Below are 17,837 nucleotides of genomic sequence, written 5' to 3' on the forward strand. Positions count from 1 at the left end.
GGGGGCCGAGGTGAGGAATAAACAATACGAAAGCTCCCGGTTCCCCAAGCCCCACTTTTTCTCCCTAAGACATGGCTCCCTAGTCTGGGGCCTTCGGACGCTGGCTGTAATGCCTAAAATGTGTCGCAAGGTGGCAACGTTGTGGCGAGAAAAAGACATTAAAAATCGGGATTTTTTTTTTTTCAAAGCATATTTTCCCTATTAATGTTTCATTTAACTTAATTAGAATCTGGTAAACTAATTAAAGTAGCTACGAGCCCCGCAATCAGCAATAATTCGTATAATTATTGATAATTACATCCATACCAATCGCTTGGTTATTAACATTTGGGGGGAACAAACCACTTCTGAAGGGAATCGGAGCCCAGGAGGGCTTTTGCGAGCTCTTTCTAGGTCGCATCCGCCTACACCTCCAATCCACAGAGAATCCGGTCCAGATGCTGCGCCCTTTCCGGCCGGCCCCAACTGCCGGCGGCGCTTTCCCCCACTTGGGGAAATTCGAAAAGGAAAGGTGGAATATTTACCAGGTTCCTCTGTGTGGGGCACAGCCAAGGAGTAACTTCGTACGTAGGGAGTAAGTGTTGATCCCATTTTACAGAGAAGGAAAGTGCTGTTTCCTAAGAAGCTGTTCCGTCCAGAGGGAAAGGCGTGCGAACTCCCAACCTGCGCTCCTCGCCGGGTCCCAGCTCCGCTCGCCCCTAGGACGCGCTAGGGACCCACGTCTCTTCTTCTCTTGGACCTCGGTTTCTGACCCGGTTGGTTCCACGCATAAAAACGTTCCCGCTCCCTGGAGGGTCCCTATGCGGGAGATCGCGCGTCTCGAGGCGAGCTCATCCCTCAGCGACACCTCACAACTTACCCATTCATTCTCTCAGTCCCCTCTGGGTCTAGCCCGCGAATGTCCCGGGACGGCAGGGTTCCGAGCCCCAGCACTGGGTGCTCCAGGGCCTGGCTTCCTGCCAAGATCGCGCGGCCGATCTCCCCTCCTGGGCCCCTTCTCCGAGACCGTGAGCGCGCCCTTGCTCGCCAGCTCCGCCCCTGGCCCTCTGGACGGCAGGCCAAGAAACTTTACGAGAAACGCAGCCGAAGGCTCCCGGGTCCCAGCTGCTGGCTCGGTGGGAGCACAGGACGCCCGCCTCCAGGGTCTCCACCCTGGGCGTCCAGGGCCGCGCAGTGAGAGTCCTGCGGTGTCTGAAAGCAGGTCGTCGGGGCCCGCCGGGTCCCGGCCGCCCAGCGCGGCCCTGCGCTTGCTTCCTCGCAGAGCGCGGTTACGCGCCGCCAGGGGCGGAGGCCCAAATATTATTCTAGAAAGAATGAAGGGTAGGACAGGGCACCACTGCTAGTCAAGTAAGGAGCAGAACTTGGAAGTCAGGTCAGAATGATTCCCAGGACCGTGCGCTTTCCCACTCGAGCCACACTCTCCTCCCTCTTCAAAGAGCGCGCTGCCGTTTCCATCTTTTATCCGAGCCCAGGCAGCGAGTGCGCTGTGGAAACTGAGGCCGAAGGGAGGCCGGCGGCTAGGTAAGCCCTCGAAAACCGCGGCCGTCCCCCGGATCTCCAGCGGCCGGCGTATCTCACCTTCCTCCTTGGGCTCCTCCACGTCTGCAAACCCGCTGGGACTAAAATGGCCGGAACGTCCCAAACCGCCAGGACTCCCTGCCTTCCACTAGCGGCGAGGCAGGCGGACGTCTGTACCCGCCCGAGAGGCCCAGGCCCATCCCACGTATTTCGCCCCCGCCCCGCTCAGAGCTCTAGGCCCGGGCGCCCGGGCCTCCTGGCAGTTCTGGTTGAACCCGGGGTTCCCGGCAGGGTGCGAATTCCGTCTCTGAGCGCCCCGGAGGCGGCTTCTCCGGTGGAGCAGGCATGGACAAGGGTAGGAGTAAACGCTCAGCCCCTGCGAGCGCTAGAGGGCAGATTCAGAGACCTCACAGGAGTTCTCATTCCTCGCCGAGGCCTAAAAGAGGGTCCTAAACGTGGGGCGGGGACGGCCTATGGCCTGTGGGGCAAGCCGGGTGTGCCTGGAGAACCGATGGAGAGGTCGCGGTGCTCGCTGGGGACCACCTGGTCAAACACGGGTCTCAGCTCGGGCGCCCCAGCACCCGCGCTGCGGTCCCCACACCCCACCTGTTGCGCCTGCTTCCTCCCCGTCCCTCCCCTCGCCACACTCCCATCTCCACAGCCCCAGAAAGTGTCGGGGTTTTCTTTTCTTTTTTATTAAAAACAAAACAAAAATCAGGGATACAGGGTGATCTCCCCAATCAGGCTCAAGGTGGTTTCCATCTCGTGAGTCAGTTGTCGCCCTTTTTAAAGTGCTGTTACATCAAGAGTTTACAACAACAAAAAACAAAGCAAAAACCCAAGAGGGAATGCAAAATGGGACTGGAAGTAGGTCCAGGAGAAGGAAGCAAAATAACTTACAGCATAAATAAATTAAAAATGAACCCATTATTACTGAACCAAGAGACTCACAATACATTTATATCCATTGCACATAGCCACTTTGTCATCAGGAACAAGAGTTTCAGAAGTGGACGGGGAGGGGAGCGCGGGGCCACCGAAATTGCTACATTGTATTCACAATTGGGATTCAGAGGCTGTACAAGGAGAAGCAGCCCCCTATCCCTTTTCTTTACCCCTTTGGTCAGTTAAGACCATGAGACCCTATGCCCGGAGTTGAACCATGAGGCAAGGTGGTATTTACAATTGGAAACGGATACTGGGTCCTGGTCTCGGGCTCCCAAGAGGGAGCGGGCAAGGCCGAGGCGCCCGGGAGAAGGGCAGGCGGGCGGGAGGCTGTATTTACATCGGTCCGGTCCGAATGGCTTGTATCTCGCTCTCGGCCGCCGCGGCCGCGGGTATTTACAAGAAGAGAGCAGCATGGCTTGAGGGCGCGTGGGCGCGGCTGGGCCGGCCCTAGGGCAACAGCGGGGGCTTGAAGGAGCAGTTGCCCGTGCAGTGCCGGGGCGTCAGCATCTTGCAGGAGAAATGGTGCAGGGCGTCGTGGGCTTCTGGAGAGACAGTCGATTGGGCCACGTTGGGCTCCTCGCCTGCCTCACCCACGCGGTCCACGGGCTCCCTCGCTCCCCTATCTACCCACGTCTAACCCACCCCTTCAGATTCAGTTCTCAAGCGAGATCAAAAAAGGTGGGAAGATAGTAGAGATCCTGGCCATTCAGAACCACTGCCCTAGTTCAATAGCCCCATTTTACAGAAGAGGAAACTGAGGCACAGTAAGAGGGAGGTCGATCAGCTCAAAACCAGATTTGGACCTGGTGACAGATTTCCCAATGCCCAGAGCTCACGGGGCTCTTTCTCCCTGCCTACCGTTCTAGAATAATTTCTTCTTTAAAATGAATTCCCATTTCCCTCCTCTCAGTTACTTATCTCTGCAGAGCTGGCCTTCCCCCTATCATCACTCATGCATTCATCATTCATTCATTGGCCCGCACAGCCAGTGCCTGGCACCTCTCCTTTGTTCCCGCGCTTCCGCACCTTTTAATTTCTGCTGGATGGCATAGCGTGCCTTCCGCTCCTGGTCAAGTTCGTTACAAAGAGTATCTGGAAGACACAGAAAGTAGCCGGTGAGGAAATGAGACCACCCAAGGGCCCGTTGGGGTCACAGCCCGGGCCTCACCCTCTTCTCAGCGCTCAGCCCCTGGCAGAACCAAGTCCCGGCGACCGAGGGAGGGGGCGTCAAAGCTCCAAACTGCAGCTTGGCTGAGGGAGGAAATGGCCTGGGATGGCGCTTAAAGGCAGACGGATCTAACCAAAATTAAAGCAAACTTAGGCATTACTTCCCAGGTAATTTTACGCCTCGATTTTTAATTTAGAAACCATGGAAATTGCCGCGATAAGAAGTTCAATCACTCCATGTAATGATGCCTGCAAGCCGTTTGCTGGGCTCGCTTGCCATTCTGAGGCTAATCAGAGTATACAAAGGATATTAAATAAAAAAAATAATTGTTAAATTACCTTCAATTTAAATCCAAATGACTGAGCCAACATTGCGGCTCCTGCCAGACGAGAGGCAGTTACGGCCGTGCACGCGCTCACCTGACTCCCGTCTTACCTCTGACAATTTGCAGCTGTTGCACCATTTCTTCTCGATAAGCCAATTCCCTCTTCATTTGATCCTGAAAATTATCTGTGCAAATTGATTAAGTGAGAGCTGTTACGCACAACCCCCTCCCTCGGCCCCCTTTCCCCACTCCCCAGCCCCACCCCACCCCCTCTGTCTTTGGCCTAGTGGGAACCCGGCTAGGAAAAGAAGGGTTCGCTGCTTCTGGCTGCACTCGAAGCAGCAGCAGCTGCCTGCACTGGGTCCCCGGTCCAGGCCAGGCAGGGCATGCGGGAAGAAGGCTCTGGCGATCAGGTGGGGTGGGTCTGAATGAGGGTACCTTTGAGACTCTGAAATTCTCGCTCCAGCTTCTTGCGAAGCTCCATTTGCTCCAGGAGCAGTTTTTGCAATTCGTCTGTGAAGGGGTGAGAGTGGGATGTCAAGGAGGAGGGTGGTGGGACTCAGGTAGCCTCTAAGGCACCCAGGTCCCACTCTGGCCAGTAGCCATGAGAGGAGTAGAGGAGGGTGAGACCAAATGGTAGGCCCTCAACGCTCAGTGTTTCCATGTGCATCCAAAGGATTTGGGAAGAAAGTGGGGTTAGGGGAAGTTGCCCAGGAGAATCAAATTCAGAATAGCAGAATGCTTGTTGGACTTCTAGGTCCTGGGCCCAGGTACTAACCAGCATGGTATCTGCTTTAAATTTTCTTAACTCCATAAGTTTAGAGGTAGGCCTAGGAAGACTCAGTTCACCCCTTCAACTGACGAACCTAACCTCTCCCTTCAATGATACAGACCAGGAAGAATCTGGTCAAAGCCTTGGACTTCCACCCTAGAAAAATACACATATTCATAACAGTTTATTTATAACTTTAAAAGGTCCCAGGACCCCAAATCCAGGCTAAGAACACTCATATAAAGCAGAAGGATTTTGAAGGTAACTACATCACCTGTAAAATCTGTAACTGGGAACAGTGGAAGACCACAAATGCTTCACCCCCCCCCCCCAATATATACCAGTTTCCAAGCCCAACCTTGGGCTGGGGTGGGGTAAGGGGGCAATTGGGTGTGAAAAGCCCCACAGGTGCTCTCAAAGTTGCTTTAGAGGAGTGGCAGGGAGCTGCCCATGGAGCTATTGGTATCTGGTCCTCTCCTCGAAGGTGCTCAGAAAACACAAAAATGAGAGACAGAGGAGCAAAGTGGGGTTAGAAGTTCCTTTCTCAGCTTCAAGCCATACTCAGCCCCTGCAGTTGAGCAGGGACCCCATTCCACATTTAGGGTGAGGTGGAGTCAGTTATGCATTGATTCCAGGAAAAGAAAATAACCTCTGACACACTCCTGAAGTAAATGCCTCCTCAAAATCTTGCTATTCAGATGAGGTTGAGAGACCTAGATTGTCCTTTCTCATCGTCCACACGCGTCAGGTTCTAAGGATCATTACTCATTTTTCTTTCTCACTGGACTATTCAGACAGGCCTGGCCTTGGGAACTCTGGGGGTGGCTGGTTCCCTCCCCCTACTCCCCTCACTCTTCCACCCTCCCACCCCCCACCTTTGTGCCAGGGTAATGTGTCCAGGGGATTATCCTTTCGCGTCAGTGAAGACTGGTTCCTCGAGAGCCTTGTCGTCTCACACTCACTCCTGCAGGAATAACACCCCTCTACAAGAAGGGACGATTTCCCCCAAGCACAGTGTACACCAGTTTCATAGATTTAACCTCACCTCTGGCCAGGTTCTCGATATCCTTCTCCACTAGTTGAGTTCCTGTGACATCTAGGGTGAGCCCATCTTCGCCTGGGATACAAGGGCAGGTAAGAAGGGTTTTGTTCTGGGAGAGGCCTTGATAGGGGAGGGGTGAGCTTCCTGGTAACTGAACTAAATTGAGTACCTATTTCAGACCCTCTGCCTTTAGAGGAGACAGTTGCAGGCATCCAGTTCTACCCACCTTCCAAGCCATTATTTTAGGTCACTCAGAGTGGGCCCCCCCACCCCCGCCAGGAGAATGGAACCAGGGATAATAGGCTATCTTAGGGCAGGAAATGTTCTTTGACTTGTTTTACGTGGGTGATGGTGCTCCTCATATCCTTCTAGTAAGTCTCCTTCCCTTACCCGGGAGAGCCCCAAACCCACCAAGGAGGTAAGCAATTCAGGAAACCTGGCCTGACCCTTGCCCATTGTGTTTAAATGTTTATCTGCCAGCCGGGAGAGGAAGGCAAATGTTTATCCGGCAGCCCCTTAGGCTTGATAGAAAGCCTCCCTCGCAAACTGGAGTCGGTGGAAACCTGGGCGACCTGGGGTCCAGCTCCCGGGTTGGGGTGGAGAGCGAGGGTCCTAGGGCTCACCTCTGTCTGTATTTGCCGGACTTGGCTGGGAGATACTCCTTTGGTCTGGATAGCATTTCCTCGTTTCCAAATCGTCGGCGGTCGAGTGATTGTCTTCCTTATCTGGCTCTTAAAGGCAATAAACCGAGTTTCAAGGAGAGGCAAATAAACCGTGACCCGGATACGGCCAGAGCTGCCGCGGTCGGGGCGCCGGAGCCCTAATTAAAAGCGTCGTGGCCGCCGCTGGTTCCCGGCTGTGAGCCTGGGCTCGCACCCTCAGGCTTTGGGCCGGGCACCACCTCCCCCGCGCGCGATCTGCTCATCTCCGGCTCCACGCCCCCTCCCTAGCCCCTTGGAAAAGAGCAAAACGAGCAGCCGAGCCCACCAGGGACAAGCGACCTACATCGCGCGCAGATACTGGGGCACCGCGAGCGCGCGTGGCCGCCGGGTCTACCTGCTCCGAGAACGCGGCCCAGGCGGCGACCCGCGGGGTGGCGACAGCGGGGGAGACATCGTACCGGGCTCAGGCTGCCCGGATTTTCGAGGCCCTCAGTTCATTCTCTGAGAGTCAATGGGTCCCGCGCACACCTCCGCGCTGGGCTGCTGCTACCGCGCACTTCAGGGGTCCCTATGCGCGTGGCCAAGCGCCCCCACCCTCCGCCCGGACCTCTCGGCCCAAACACTTGCTGAATAAATGAGAGAATTTGAAAGACGTGCCAGGCGTGGTTTATAAAAGGTTTAACCCAGTGTATAAGGTGTAGGCGAGCGGTATCTTTGCGATGGAGAGGGCGGTTTGTAGTTAAGTAACCAAAAGATGCAAGTCCTTGGGAGTCCTCGCTTAGCTTCCTTTTTCTTTCAGTGTTTTGCTTTCCCTCCCCCTCTTTTTCTCTGCTTCTCTCCTTCCTCCTCTAGTCCTCCCTCGCAGGCCTCCTCTGGCCCCGGCCCTCGGCCCGCGGTCCCCCCCACCCCCACTCCATTGGCCAGCGACCTCGGCAGGGGGCGTTACCGTGGGCCTCTGGGGCGCAGAGGTAGGACGCCGCGGGCCCCAGCGCCGCCGCCGCGCTCTTCACGTGCTCGTCCCTCTCGGGCGCGTACACCTGCGGCGGCCGAGAAATGACAGGCGGTTAGGGGGGCGCTTGACGGCGGCTCGGAGCTGCCCAGCCCTCCGCCGCAGCCGGGAGAAAACCTGAAGGGGTGGCGGAGGTCTGCTTGCCCGCGGGACCCCAGCGCCCCGAGAGGCCGTGACGCACGCGGCGCAGCCTGGAGCCCTCGGAGGTCGCATCGCCGTTTGTAGTTTCCCGGTAATTGGGAGCGCCCTTGAGAAAATTACCCGAGACACAAAGCGGTTCCCAAGCCAAGGGCCGCTCAAAGCCCACCCCCACCCTCCTCGCCCGCCTCTTTTTCAGCATCTTCTCTCCCGCCCGCGCCCAGTCCCCGACATAAATGACGCCTTTCGCATCCGGCTAGTAATTCGTGTTTTAATAGACCGAATGGAACTGTACAGGTGTGCCAACCCACTGTCAAATGGCGAACGATTCAGGCTTAGCTGCATGCCCCCCACGCGAATCCGCGGCGGCGGACACCTGAGAGCCCCTTTCCCGCCCCGCACATCGTCTAGACAGCTTCCTACCAACGAACCCTGAGGTTCCCGGGGCAGGAATTCTGAGACTCGGAAAACTGCGAGTCGAGTTGGGGTGTTGAAAGATGCCGAGGACCTCGTACTGCAGCTTGAGGGAGAGGCCTCCCTCTTCTCGGCTTACTGGCCCGTCTTCCCCGGAGCTCTGATCCCCATCCCGGAGGGCGTGCTACCCGCTCGGCCTCGTGAGCGCTTTTCTCTGGCTTTTGGTCTTTTTCTTCCAGACCTTTTGATTTCTATCTCTGTATGACTACAGATCTCGGCCTGTCTCCTCCCTACTCCAGTCAACAAAAACAGCACACGCAGTTTTCAGGCCTGCTCCTCCCACCCCCACCGCCACCCCCGATCTTCCGAAACCCTGTCAGGGGTCCCAGCGAGTCCAGCTCTACAGAGCTCCCGAAGCTGGGCCTACCCAGAGCAGCCAGGGCCTACTGCTTGAACGCCCGCTCAGAAAAAAATTCCAGTCCCCCACCCGGCCAGGGCCTGCCCCACAACCCAGAGCTGCCGAGGGGTAAACAAGGAGGCACCACCAGCGAGGCGGGCTTGGGGCTCACCTTGGCGGGCGCGGGGCCCCCCAGCGGTCCGCAAGCCTCTCGCAGCTCATAGCCGCCGCTTGGCGGGCTCTTCTCTGGTCTCCGCACCATGTCGTCGGCCGCCAGGTCCCCAAATGCGGCTCGACTGGCTAGGGGTAGCCCCGGGCGGTGCCGGGGACGAGGGCTGCCGCCTTCTGGAGAGTCTGTGGGAGCGTCGGCGCCGGACGAGGTGATAGACGGGGGTCCTGCGGGCTGGTCTCCATTCGGGCTGCCTCCTGTGCTGGGCGCACCGGGCTCGGCCTCGTCCGGGGCGCCCTCGTCGTCGGGGAAGCGGTTGGACTCCACGTCCACCTCGGGCTCGTCTGCAGTGTCCACGTCGGGGGAGGCGGAGTGGTAGCTGGAGCTGCCCTCGCTCAGAAAGTCAGGGCTCACGTAGCCGCCGCCCGTCCCTGCGCCCGGCCCCGGCCCACGGGCTGGCCCACCGCCGTAAGCTTCGCGGGCGCTACCGTAGAGCTTGGCGATGCTTTCGGCGTCCTTGACTACAGGCCGGAAGGCCGACACGTAGGAGCCTTTGCGAGCGGGCGGCGGGGGCGGCGGGGCCAGCGGGGCCAGCGGGGGTGGCAGCGCCTCGTCCGCGCCGTCCTCGTCCAGTGGCCCGCGGGACAGCGCGCTGGGGCAGCGCTCCTCTGCGACCAGGCCTCCCTCCTTGGTCGGCTCGGTACCGTCCAGGGGCTCGGGGCCGCCACCTCCCGCAGCAGCCGCGGCCGCCGCCGCTGCCGCCGCTACGGCCGCCGCCACGGCTTTGGCTTGGCTCTGCGCGGCCGGATAGGGCGGCACCGGGAGGCTGCCTGCGGCCGGCCAGAACATGGGAAACGTCGGGTACACAGTGGCTGCGGCGGCGGCTGCAGCTACGGCCGCCGCGTCCTTGGCTGCACCGGAGGGCTGGTGACCCCAGAACATGGCGCCGCCTCCCGGGCCCGTCCCTGCCCCGGGGGGCAAATGGCCGGTTCCTGGGCCGCCCGCTCCTGCCCCAGTGCCCGCGCCCCCGCCACTCCCGGGGCCTGGGCCGCCCTTGGGTTCGCCAGCGCCTAACACAGGGTCATCCTTTTTGGGGCAGAGACCAAAGGCCGTGGGGAAGCCATAGGGATGAGGGAAAAGCGGTGGCGGCAGCTTCTGCAAGAGGCCAAAGCCCTTGCTGGGCACTGGGATCACAGGGTAGCTGCGGACCCCGGCGCCGCCACCAGGCCCTCCAGGGCCCGCGGGGCCGCCAGCTCCCGTCGCCAGACCAAGTCCCCGCTGCGCGTGAGGAGGCGGCGGCCCGGGAGGCCCGGCGGCCTCTTCTTCGCCACAGCGCAGGCTTTTGTGCGGCGGCGGACCTGGGGCCATGTCTGCGCCGCACCCCGGGCCGCCCCCACTGCCGCCGCCCCCAGCACCACCCTTCCCCTGTCCACCCGACCCTCCGTTAGCGCCGCCGCCGCCTCCTTGCAGCGAGAAGGTCCGCTTGCGGGTGCCACCATTGAACATGGCCTTGACGTCCTCCCAAGCGTGGCTCAGTTCGTCTGTGGCCGACTTGTCACTGAGTTTGAGGTGTCGGCGCCACGAGTTAAAGTTGGCTGCGTCGGGCTGCGTGTACTTGGCGTCGGGTGTGCGGTGCGAGTGGAAGATGAACTTGTTAGGCGAGAAGTACATGCTGCAGTAACCGCACTTGATGCATTTGGCACGCGAGCTGTTGTAACGCGCGGGGATGAAGCTGCCACGCGAACCCCAGGCACACTCGTGCACCACATCGAAGGCGAAGTTCTCGGGCAGCTTGGGTGGCTTGTGCTCGCCGAGAAACGACTTGCACAGGCGTTCGGCCTCACGCTTGGTGATCATGCCGCAGCGGCGCGACGAGATGGGCATGGCCCCTGCCCGACGCAGAATTTCCAGCTGCACCGGTGTGCACTGCACGCACGTGATGCCCAGGGCCACGCGGCGGTTGTGTATCTCATTGTAGCTGTAGTTCTTGAGGAGGGTGTTGGAGATTTGCGCCAGGCATAGGCGCTCCTGGCCGTCGATGACCAGGGACACGATAGGCACCCCGTACAACGACGTCTCGCCCACCTGGTTGGGTTTGAGAGCGCTGGAACCCGAGTAGGGCTGCAACTCCTGCTTGGAGTTGGGAGAAGAGTTTCCCTCGCGCCCCGGCCCCAGCTGAGTGGTGAGAGCCTCCATGCCGCCGCTCCTGCGAAACAGAGAAAGCAGAGAGCCGATGAGCCATTTTCAGCGCCAACGCCGCCCGGGCCCGCCCAGCAGGGCGCGCAGAGTCGGGCGCGCGGGGAAACTTGGCAATGGGGAGTCCTAGCTCATTCGCCCCCTGGACGGGCCTTTTGTTATTCAGACGCGTGCTGGCGCTGGAACAAAAGCCCCCGGGGTTTGGAGGAGGAGTAGGGGTAATTGAGACCTCAGGAATGCCTGGGTAGCTAGGAACCCGATCCTGTTTTCGGGCTGGGGAGGAAGTGGGGCCCAGAGACGGAGAGTGACTTGCCCAAGGCCACACAGCAAAGCCATTGCCAAAGCCAGGCTTCCTGGTGCCCAGATCCGTAAGACTTCGGCCACCCTCGCAGCCTGCCCTATCCGCCCGGGTCCCGAAGCTCGGACTTCGGGGACAGGCCGCCCCTCTGCTCAGTCGCGCATGCACGCGGGCGGGGGCAGCGCTGAGAGGAATAGGGAGGGGGGAGGGGCGGTCACTGCCCATCTCCAGACAGCAGGGGGCGGGGCGGGGGGGTGGTAAGGAGAAGGAGGAGGGTCTAGAGGCCGTGAGGGAGGCGGAGAGAGACAGAGACGGCCGCTGTTCGCGGTGCTGAACCCGACTCTCTCCAAAGCTCGCTGTGAGCGCCCAGCCCTGGAGCTGCCCTCACTGCACCCAGCTCCGTGCAGCTGGCTCCCTGGGATAACAGCACTGCTTTCCCCAAACACAAGCTTTTCCTCTTACACCCGGAACCCCGCGTTCGTTGAGCAGAAAGATTCCGGCTGGAAATATAAACCGTTTTCTTTCCAGCCATCGGTGGGATTCGGGTCAAGCAATTCCTAACCACATTTCCTGCATTTTTAAGCTGCGGTCTAGACCCAAGCTGGTTCCCCTCCGGGTCAGCACACGGGACGAAGAGGTTCTCAAAGAAGTTTCTCAGAAGCCACTTCTTTGCTTGTAGCCGCCCGCTGCCTAAGTTTTCCTCCTTCAGATATACCTTTCCCACTCAGGCCAAAAGCAGTCTTTAGGTTCTGAGCTTCTTCTTTAGGGGACATCCTCTCTCTCTCTCTTTTTTTTTTTTTTGGAGTATCCTTCATGCGGAGTTGTCCTGACTCATACGGGCTGAGAGGAATCCTGACCCGTCTCTGAAGCCACCCTAAGGCTCCAGGTCGAAAGTTACTTCTGGTCCCAAGCTTTACTCTCTGGCCAAGGCAGGGAGGCAGTCGCTCTGTGGGCAGCGGGAAGGACCCGGGGACTGATGCTTGGGGCCCCCTACATGGCTCAGCCAGCAACCACGTGTCCTCAGACAAGGGAGGCTTGCACTGGGCCCATGGCTGCAGGCAGTCCTGCGGCCCAGACAGCCCAGTCCTGAGGGCTCCTCCTCTAAACTCAGCAGAAACTGACAAATCCATTTTCAAAGGGCAGCTCCAGCCAGACAGGGCATCCAAGCTCAAAAGCCTGGGATCTTCTTTGCCTCTGCCTCTCTCCCTCCTTCATCTGTCGATCTTATCTGTCCCTGAGCTGTCTGTCTCTCCCTGCTCGCTCCTCTTTCTCCCACCTGTCTTCATACCTTCTTCAAGTATCAAGCTATTTATCTGTTATCTATTTCATCTTTATCTCCGTGGATCAAACTGAAACTAGTTGACCCTTCTTTTGCGTTGAAGTCCCTTGCAATATTTTAGGAGGCAAAAGCACTGTCCTAACCCCTCGGCTGAGGGATCAGCAAGAAAAACCCCGCACCCCCCTCCCGAAGGGTCTTCAGGCTGGCTAGGGAGATGGAAGGGGGGTGCCGCGGCTCTGGGAAATGAAGATGTCTTCTCGGTTTCCCGAAATCGGCCAGTGTGCCCTGCCCGCTTGCAGTGAAGGCAGAGCCTTGAGCCGAGCGCGTCTTCTCCAAGCTGAGGTCTGGAGTCCCCTCGGGGTCTTTCCGAGTAGGAGGAGGGGACTCCGGACCCTGGAACCAGGAGAAAGAGGACCCTAGGAACGGAACCGAATTTCAAAAGCCAGGGCAAAGCGCTGTGCGCAGCGACAAGGAGCAGCGGCCAGGGCGGCTCTGGGAGCCCTCGCCGGCTCCTGGGGCTTGAGGGGTGAGATTGGAGAGGGCGACGAGGCTGGAGTCAGGCAGCGTAGAGAGTGAGGCGATGGAGTCTTGAGGTCTAATAATAAAAACAACCACAAGAACCCATATCGGAACTAAACGAAAAAAGCTGTAGAGACAAGGCGCGGGGTCAGCCAGCTACCGGGCTCGGGTACTCACCGTGCGGCGGCGGCTGGAGCCGGGCGAGCGGTGAACGGAGGTGCGCGGCCGGCGGAGCAGCGGGCGGGAGTCGGGGATCCGCCGGGCTCTCCGGGTGACGGCGCGGCCCCTCCCCGCGCGCGCGCACAGCCGCGCTCCCGGGCTCCCCGCTCTCACACCCGCGGCCCCACTGGCCCCTCCCGCGCGGCGCAGGCTCTCAGCAGGCGCACGGCTCCAGGGTCCCGGGCAGAAAGATGGGTCCCCTGTGCGGTTGCCCCTGAGGCCCTGGACGGGCCCGGCGCGGAGGCCGAAGCCTGGAGAGCATAGCGCGGCGACTGGCAAGGCGCGGGGACAGCCCGAGTGGCGAGCCCAGCGCGGGGCGGGCGCGCCTGACATCTGCGAGCCGGGGCGCCACACCCACCGCCCGTGCAGTCACTCGCGCCCTCCCGGGGTCCGATAGCTAGCCCTCGGGCCACGCGCCTGGCCCCGCCGCCTTCCCGCAGCTCCCGGCTCTGGGCGCCCCAGGTAAGCGGCCACACACCTGTTCCCTGAGCCCCGCACCAGCAGCCCAAGCTCGCTAAGGGGACCGGGAGGAAGGAGGAGCCCGGGGCCACAAAGTTTGCCCCCAAGAGCAAAGTGGGGGAGGGCTCAGCTCTCCAGGCTAAGTGGCAAGGAGCTAGACCAATGGCTAAGGAAGACTCAGAAGGAAAGGGCTTGAGAATGCATACCGCACTCTCGGGCCAGGGAGATGACCCTGGGAAGTCGGAGCAGAGATCAGGGTGTGAGGTGCCAGGGGATAGTAGCCGGGAAGGGGCAGAACCAACTCGCCCACGCTTCTGACTAGGACGCACTGGTGTCACGGCAGCCTCCTTTCTCCTTCACTGAGCTGTGGGCTCGGGAACTGGGCTTAGGGGGGTCCCGGGCATTTAACCACCCCCCTCCATTAACACCAACCAGCCCAGGCCAGGAGCCGAGTCATCTCTGGGTGATATCTGGGGTCAACTACTAGTTGAAAGCTAGACCCCTCCCTGGGTCTCCTGTTAACTTAGTTTCCTGGTGGTGGGGGTCTAGCCCCTGATGCTGGAGACCCTCCCTGGCATCTTCTCTCTTCGAAGAGCTCCATTTCTTTCCACCTCTTCACTTTTCTGTCGATTTCTGTCTTCACCGTTCTTTCCCCCCACTGACTCAGTAGGTCCGGTTTTCTCCCTCTCTCTCATTCTCCGTCTTTCCTTATTTGAGTTACTTAGTCGTACTCCCTCCCTTTTTGCCCGCACCCGGACACCCCCTTACCCCCCCCACCCCTCTGTGGCATTAAGTGTCCTTAATGGACACGTTAATTAAACTGTAATTAATCATACTGTCCAGTCCAAGTTTGAACAATTACCCTAATCAAACAGAAGTTAATAATGGCAGGCATGGCCCGGGGCGCGGCGGGCTGCCCGTGCAGGGGGCGCAGCGGCCGCGGCAGCTCCTGACACGGGCAGCAGCGGCGATCGCAGCCAGTCCTTGGAACCCGGGCGGTGCAATAAATCTTCCTCGGCCAGCGGCGCCGGGTCGCCCTCGCCCCCGCCCTCTCGTCTTCCCTCTCGCTCTGGGTTTCAGGCCCTCTCCCCTCCTACACTCCGGCTCCTCTAGGGTTCATCTCCCCTTCTCCTGCACTCCCCTGTGCTTTTCTCTTCTCCGCGGGCTCGCAGGGGTCTTGGGAAATGCCTCTGGGGGTGGGAACAGATTGCCCAGGGCTACCCTCGGAGAGAGGGGGCGGCCAGGCCCTGTAACTGGCTTGCCACCTGCTCCTCGCGTGTTTTCCGGGGCTACGAAACAACCCCACCCCAAGTTTGAGGGCTTAGTCTCTGCTGCGGGGTCTCTTCTAGAGGGGTTCTTGCTCTTTCACCTTTATCAGCTCCCGCCTTTCTCTCTCTCTGGTATTTCCTTGCCTTTCTCTCTTTTTCCCTGGAGCCTGCTCAGCCCCCTTTCTCTCTCCGAATCTTGTCCCTCCACTGGCGCGTCTTTCCCAGTTTCTACCTCTGTCCCGCTCTAACTCAGCGGATCTCCACCCCTGCATCCCCCATCCCACTTCCCTCCAAGGAAAACAGGAACCTATTTTCTGTCCCAGTCCAAGAGCCGTCCCCCAGACTCCACCCCTCATCCCCCTCCCTTGGCCGGCCTCCTCACCCCATAATTACAATCCCGTTCGGTAATTATTCTTAGCCTCCTAATGATTTTTTAAAAGACATCTCAGAATTCGGTGTGATGGTGACAACGATCCTGGAGCCCGGACGCCCTCAGGGTGGTGGGGGTTGGAGTGGAAAGACGATGGGGAGGATCCCCTTGAGCTGGGCCTGTCTCTCCTACCTCTATTGTACTGCGATGGCCAGCAGTGCCTCTGGGGACGGCCTCCAGGGCACTCCTGGCAGCCGGGCCGCGCGGTCTCGGGGGACTTCTTAGACAAAAGTTCCCTTTGCGGATGCAGCGCCGTGGGGTGCGGGGAAGGGGATGCAGGTTGACCCCTGCGTCTCCGTTCAGCACCAATCCGTGGACAGCTCCCTGCGCCCTCTCTGACTTCGAAGACCTACCCTGCTCTTCCACCGGGTCTGAAGCAGAGAAAGACTTAAACGCTTATGGGCAGAGGCTGGGGAAGGGGCGCCGCTCGCTTGAGAGATGGTAATCTCCGAGGAGGGGTCTTGGGGTCGGGCCTGGACTCTGCGCTGAGCCAGAGTCCAGTTGGTTAGTATCACCGCAAAGAGCATCTCAGTTGGCAGAGCCCTTTCTCACAACGACCCTGGAAATAGGTAAAGATCATTTATTCCCATTTTACAGGTAGGAAATCGAGGGTCAGGCAGTGGAAGCCAACTCACCCAGGCTCCTCAGTCAATAAGGGATGCAGGCTGATCTCCCAGACCCCAAATATCGTGTCTTGCACGCTGCCTGGAGGGCGTCGTTTAATGAACGAAAGACAAGCACTGCGCAGCTCACGAGCTTTTAGGGTCGCCCTCGAAACACTCCGCGAGGAGGATAACAGGCCTAGCAAAGCCAGGTGACTTGCTCAGATGCAGGCAGCCAGTGTGGGGCAGCGCTGGGACTTGAACTCAGGCTCAGACGGGGGAGGGCTGCATCCCTCTTGCTCAGAGGGGCCTCTGAGTCCTGCAGCTCAGTCCAGCGCCTGGGGAATGCGCTGGAGTCAGTGCCCTTGGTCTTTCTGACCCCCTCTGGCGCGGATTCTATTTTACCCACTGCTGGGTGCACCAGGGTCGGAGGGCCAGGATCAGGGACACGCCTGGCTTGCACCCCACCAGCCCCCGCCGTGTCCATGCTGCCTCTGAGTCCCTGGCGTCGAGTCCACGCAGCCGGGCGTCCCTTGCCCATTCCAGCTCTGTCTTGGGCTGCGGCCGCGCCTCCTCCGCAAGCACATATCTTTTACCAGTTGAATTAACGGCAGTTTTCGTCAGTTAATTAGGTTTAATTTACATAATTAGTACAGTATAAAGAGGATTGGGGATAATCATGGGGTACGTAGCGCTTACTGTGTAAACACGTATTCTGAATTAAAAATCAGATGTAATTAAGGCGCGCAGGCCCTGTTTAGGCAGGGTTTTAATTGTAATGAATTTCTAATTAACACTCAATGATTGCCAAATGCAAAGGGCTGTAAAATTTTCTTGTAGTTTTGCTAATTTATTGTTTACTTAATATCTGGGTATTAATCCGACGGCCAGATAGACCCTAGCCCCGCCCGGCCGCCAGCTCGAGCAAATGAAGGTGGCTGGGTAGGTGGGGCCTGCTGGCCATATCAGCGAACAGAGGTGAGGTTGTCGGGGAGGCGAGGGGGCCACAGAGCCTGCGCGAAGGTGCTCGGAAGTGTCCACCTGGTTCCCTGTGGGGACAGGAAGACTGAAGCTCCCGCGTTGTGGGGGCGGGACTGGCCGGAGCCGCACACTCTGGGTTCCTGTGGCCCAGACCGGGTTCCTGGGGATCAGAGGCCAGGCCAGCACTCCTCCCAAGGAAGGACTCCTGGGGACATGAAAAGGAGAGAGGAAGGTCTCCAACTCAATCCAGTTCTACCGGCCACTTGAGTAACCATGGTCCCTGACTTGGCCTCAATATGTGCATCTGTAGCATGGGCACGCTGGCACTGAAGGGTTGACTCAGAGGCCCAAGAGCACTGACGAGGAACATCTTTTTTTTTTTGTGGAGCCCTGTGGGGATGGGACCCTGCTTGAGTGTAGTTGGCTTAAGCTTGGGGAAGGGGCAGCGCCAGGAGAACTTAAAATGTATGAAGGTCGCAGGGTCCCGCTCTGCCCACTCTGGGGCTCTCTCTGCACTTGGGGATGAAAGTTAGGCTGGGAGGGACTGAGGAGGGAGCCCAGGACAGACTTATTTCCCCAACTAGACAGAGATCCCCAAGGCCTGAACAGGGGTATTTTGAAAGAGGAAGGGTGAGTAGTTTAGCTGGCCACAGGACTCTCCCTCAGCCCCAAATCTCTAGTTTGGTCCCCAGCTGCCTCCCCTACATCAGCCCCAGCTTGGCCCCAAGTCTCTTTCCAAAGTTCTTAGCACAGGGGAGACTCTGCGGACACTTCAAAATTTCCTGTCAACCCAAGGAATACATAGGAAGAAAATTCAATGGCCCCTGGAGGTTTCTGCCCCATAGAACAGCCTACCTTCCTTTCTCTCCCCAGTGCCTGCCTTTCAGAGGTCTCAGAGACCTCTCCTGGATACTATCCTGGGCCTCCTCTAAGCCTGTCTGCTTGCTTGGACCCCTCACTCCTGTCTGTCTGATGCTATTTTGTTTTCATCCTTGGATGGTTCATTGGTTAATAGTTCCTGATT

The 17,837-nt window shown here is 58.9% G+C and overlaps 1 protein-coding gene across 1 annotated transcript; it reads right to left on the reverse strand.

Moving 5' to 3' along the window:
* On the reverse strand, window positions 2,200-16,319 carry SKOR1 (SKI family transcriptional corepressor 1). Its single transcript, XM_018053785.1, has 18 exons — window positions 16,238-16,319; window positions 15,363-15,601; window positions 14,443-14,608; window positions 13,432-13,587; window positions 13,015-13,324; window positions 12,792-12,930; window positions 12,515-12,728; window positions 11,653-11,779; window positions 10,078-10,768; window positions 9,612-9,840; window positions 8,566-9,113; window positions 7,382-7,472; window positions 6,397-6,504; window positions 5,777-5,848; window positions 4,398-4,472; window positions 4,070-4,144; window positions 3,493-3,558; window positions 2,200-3,008 (listed from the first exon to the last, which is right to left on the reverse strand). Exons 1-18 carry the CDS (start codon window positions 16,317-16,319, stop codon window positions 2,914-2,916), a joined length of 3,483 nt encoding a protein of 1,160 aa, XP_017909274.1. The 3' UTR covers window positions 2,200-2,913.

The sequence above is a fragment of the Capra hircus genome, chromosome 10 (genome assembly GCF_001704415.2).
Source record: "Capra hircus breed San Clemente chromosome 10, ASM170441v1, whole genome shotgun sequence".
NCBI classification, from domain to species: Eukaryota; Metazoa; Chordata; class Mammalia; order Artiodactyla; family Bovidae; genus Capra; species Capra hircus.